The sequence below is a fragment of the Serinus canaria genome, chromosome 25 (genome assembly GCF_022539315.1).
Source record: "Serinus canaria isolate serCan28SL12 chromosome 25, serCan2020, whole genome shotgun sequence".
Lineage (NCBI taxonomy): Eukaryota > Metazoa > Chordata > Aves > Passeriformes > Fringillidae > Serinus > Serinus canaria.
In genome coordinates, this window is record NC_066338.1 from 3,776,367 (window position 1) to 3,779,403 (window position 3,037).

General features: G+C 54.9%; 1 protein-coding gene across 1 annotated transcript; it reads right to left on the bottom strand.

Moving 5' to 3' along the window:
* Positions 1–1,815: 1,815 nt before the first annotated feature.
* LOC103825085 (olfactory receptor 14A16-like) lies at positions 1,816–2,748 on the bottom strand. The gene has a single exon (XM_009100382.4). The coding sequence runs from the start codon at positions 2,746–2,748 to the stop codon at positions 1,816–1,818; it is 933 nt and encodes a 310-aa protein (XP_009098630.4).
* Positions 2,749–3,037: the final 289 nt, after the last annotated feature.

Sequence of the window (3,037 nt, forward strand, 5' to 3'; positions counted from 1 at the left end):
TTTCCTTGACTAACGGTTACATTGTATCTCTAACAGAACATTCCTTAGGGACATCATGTAGATGACAATTTCTTCCTCTACTGCACATTCTTTAGATAACCATGCTCTACTGATTTCTTGCAACACTGGTTTTAGTTCACATATATTGTACCAAGGGCCTACTTGGGTTACAATCCTTAGCATAACTACGTCTAATACATAATTTTGCTATACTTATTTAAATATTAGAATAACTCACTGCAACAAAACCTCTCTTGGAGCATTGCAGGATGATCCCTGCGCCTCCTCTTCAGAAGTTCCAGCAGCCCAGGTCCCTCAGCTTCTCCTCCCGGGACCAAAGCCCATCCTGTCAGTCCTGCAGAGCCTCTGCAGCTGCTCCTCATTGCCCAGATCAGGGAGCCCCAGAGCCAGACACAGCAGCCCAGATGTGCCCCCTGGCCTGTGATGCCTCTGGCAAGGGAGCTGCAGGAGGCACTGCAGGAGCCTGCAGACAATTCCTGCAGCACTTGTAGGATGATCTTGCTCCCCAAGGGACGTTCCCATGGTGCCAAGTCAGGAACTGCAATGGAGAGTGGGGCCAGAGAGGGAAGTGCAAACAGGGATAGGCTGTTTGCAGGGGAGGGAACAGGAGTGGGCAAGAGGATGAAATTTGTAGCAGAAAGAGTAAAGAAAGCAAAGGTGAAGCCAATGAAATGCTGAGGGCAGTTTGGGGGTGGCTGCCAGGCAGCCCTGGCTCTGAGCAACAGCGTCTGCCGTGGGATAGGAAAGTCCCAGCTGATGGGAACAAACTTTCTGGCTGACTGCAGAGGCCAGGACAAAGCTGAGTGGTTTCCCTGGAATCCCCCAGCCCTTGCTGGCCCCAGGGGCTGATGGCATTTGTGCTCCCTCAGGTTCATGTCCCCACACCAACAGCATGGGGGTGCTCCCCCTGCTCTGTGCAATGCAAACAGGGGCTCCTGAGCCAGTGCTGCCGTGTCTGTGCCTGCAAGGATGGGGCACCTGTGTGAGCTGGGGGAGAGGCCAGGGCTGCAGAGGGGGGATGTTGTTGGCAGCTCCATGAGGACGCTCTGGGACGCTGCCCTGGGCTGTCCAGGGCACTGGGGATGGATCAGCCCCTGCTCTGCTGCTCCTTCCCATCTCCCGCAGAGCCCTTGCAGAGCACCAGCCATGCTGTTTGCCCCCAGCCTGCCCACGGCCACCCTGGGGCTGTTCACGGGGGTTTTCTGTGCTGAGCATTGGCCTGGCCGTGTTCTGGAGAGAGCCTGGGCAAGGAGCCTGGAGCCCCCAGGGCCTGGCCTGAGGCGTCAGCGCTGCCCCAGCAGTGCCCATGGCCTGTCCCTGCTGCAGCCCTGGCACTGCCACCCCCAGGACTGTGCCCGGCCCCGAGAGCACTCAGGCCCTACAGCAACACCAGGGCCACCAGGGCAGCGGGGCAGGGCCATGGCAGCAGCACTGGCAACACCAAGGGCTGCTGCTGGGCACAGCTGCTGTGCCAGCACTGATATGCCCCCGGCTCTGCACACAGACATTGCTGCTGATGCTCCGTAGAAGGCAACAAAAAAGCATCTCTGCAGAAAACTTTGTTGGGAGATCCTTTACTTCTTTTAAAGCATCTGAGAATATACCCCATCCTTGACATAGACTATAGCTACAAGGAAGGTGGAGGGAAACAAAATGAGAAATGGCACAGGCAAAGAAATTCTTTTTTTTGGACAATATGAAAAAAAGTGAACAAAAGAAACCACACAGTGAAACCAACAATAAGTATCAAAGATGACTTTTATTAGTAGTGATATGCAGAAATTGGCTATCAGTTTAATGTTCTATAAACCATCCAGTCATCAGTCTCCACACTGCAGCCTTGAGCTCCTGGTTCCTCAGGCTGTAGATGAGGGGGTTCAGGGCTGGAGGCACCACCGAGTACAGAACTGACAGGGCCAGATCCAGGGATGGGGAGGAGATGGAGGGGGGCTTCAGGTAGGCAAACACTGCAGTGCTGATGAACAGAGAGACCACAGCCAGGAGAGGGAGGCAGGTGGAAAAGGCTTTGTGCTGTCCCTGCTCAGAGGGAAACCTCAGCACAGCCCTGAAGATCTGCACATAGGAGAAAATAATGAAAATAAAACAACCAAATGCTAAACAGGCACCAAGCACAATAAGTCCAAGTTCCCTGAGGTCTGAGTCTGAGCAGGAGAGCTTCAGAATGTGTGGAATTTCACAGAAGAACTGGTCCAGGGCATTGCCATGGCACAGGGGCAGGCAAAATGTATTGGCTGTGTGCATGAGGGCATTGAGAAAGGCACTGGCCCAGGCAGCTGCTGCCATGTGGGCACAAGCTCTGCTGCCCAGGAGGGTCCTGTAGTGCAGGGGTTTGCAGATGGACACGTAGCAGTCGTAGCACATGATGGTCAGGAGGGAAAGCTCGGCTGACATGAAGAACATAAAGGAAAAGAACTGTGCAGCACATCCTGTGTAGGAGATGGTCCTGGTGCCCCAGAAGGAATTGTGCATGGCTTTGGGGACAGTGGTGCAGATGGAGCCCAGGGCACTGAGGGCCAGGTTGAGCAGGAAGAAAAACATGGGTGTGTGCAGGTGGTGGCTGCAGGCTACGGCGCTGATGATGAGGCCGTTGCCCAGGAGGGCAGCCAGGGAGATGCCCAGCAAGAGGCAGAAGTGCAGGAGCTGCAGCTGCCGCCTGTCTGCCAATGCCAGCAGGAGGAAGTGGCTGATGGAGCTGCTGTTGGACATTTGCTGAGGCTGCACATGGGGCCCTGTTCATGGAGAGAAAGGACAGTGACAGGTCAGAAGAGGCTGCTTGGAGCCAAACCTGGGCCATTCCTTGCAGACTGTCCCACTGGTAGTCATGCACTCTTGTTCTTGCTCTGGGAAAACCTTCACCCAGGTCCCTGCCTGAGCTCAAGTTGTGCTGGCTGAGTGTGCCAGGAGCAGCCAGGCCTGTGCTTGGGGGATCTCCAGGAGCCCTCCCTGTCCCACTGCTTTGAGTTTTTGGCCCTGTGGCAAATGGACAAGGTTGGAA

Excerpts from the sequence above, each read along its gene's own strand:
- LOC103825085 (XM_009100382.4), bottom strand. The coding sequence starts at position 2,748 with ATGTCCAACAGCAGCTCCATCAGCCACTTCCTCCTGCTGGCATTGGCA.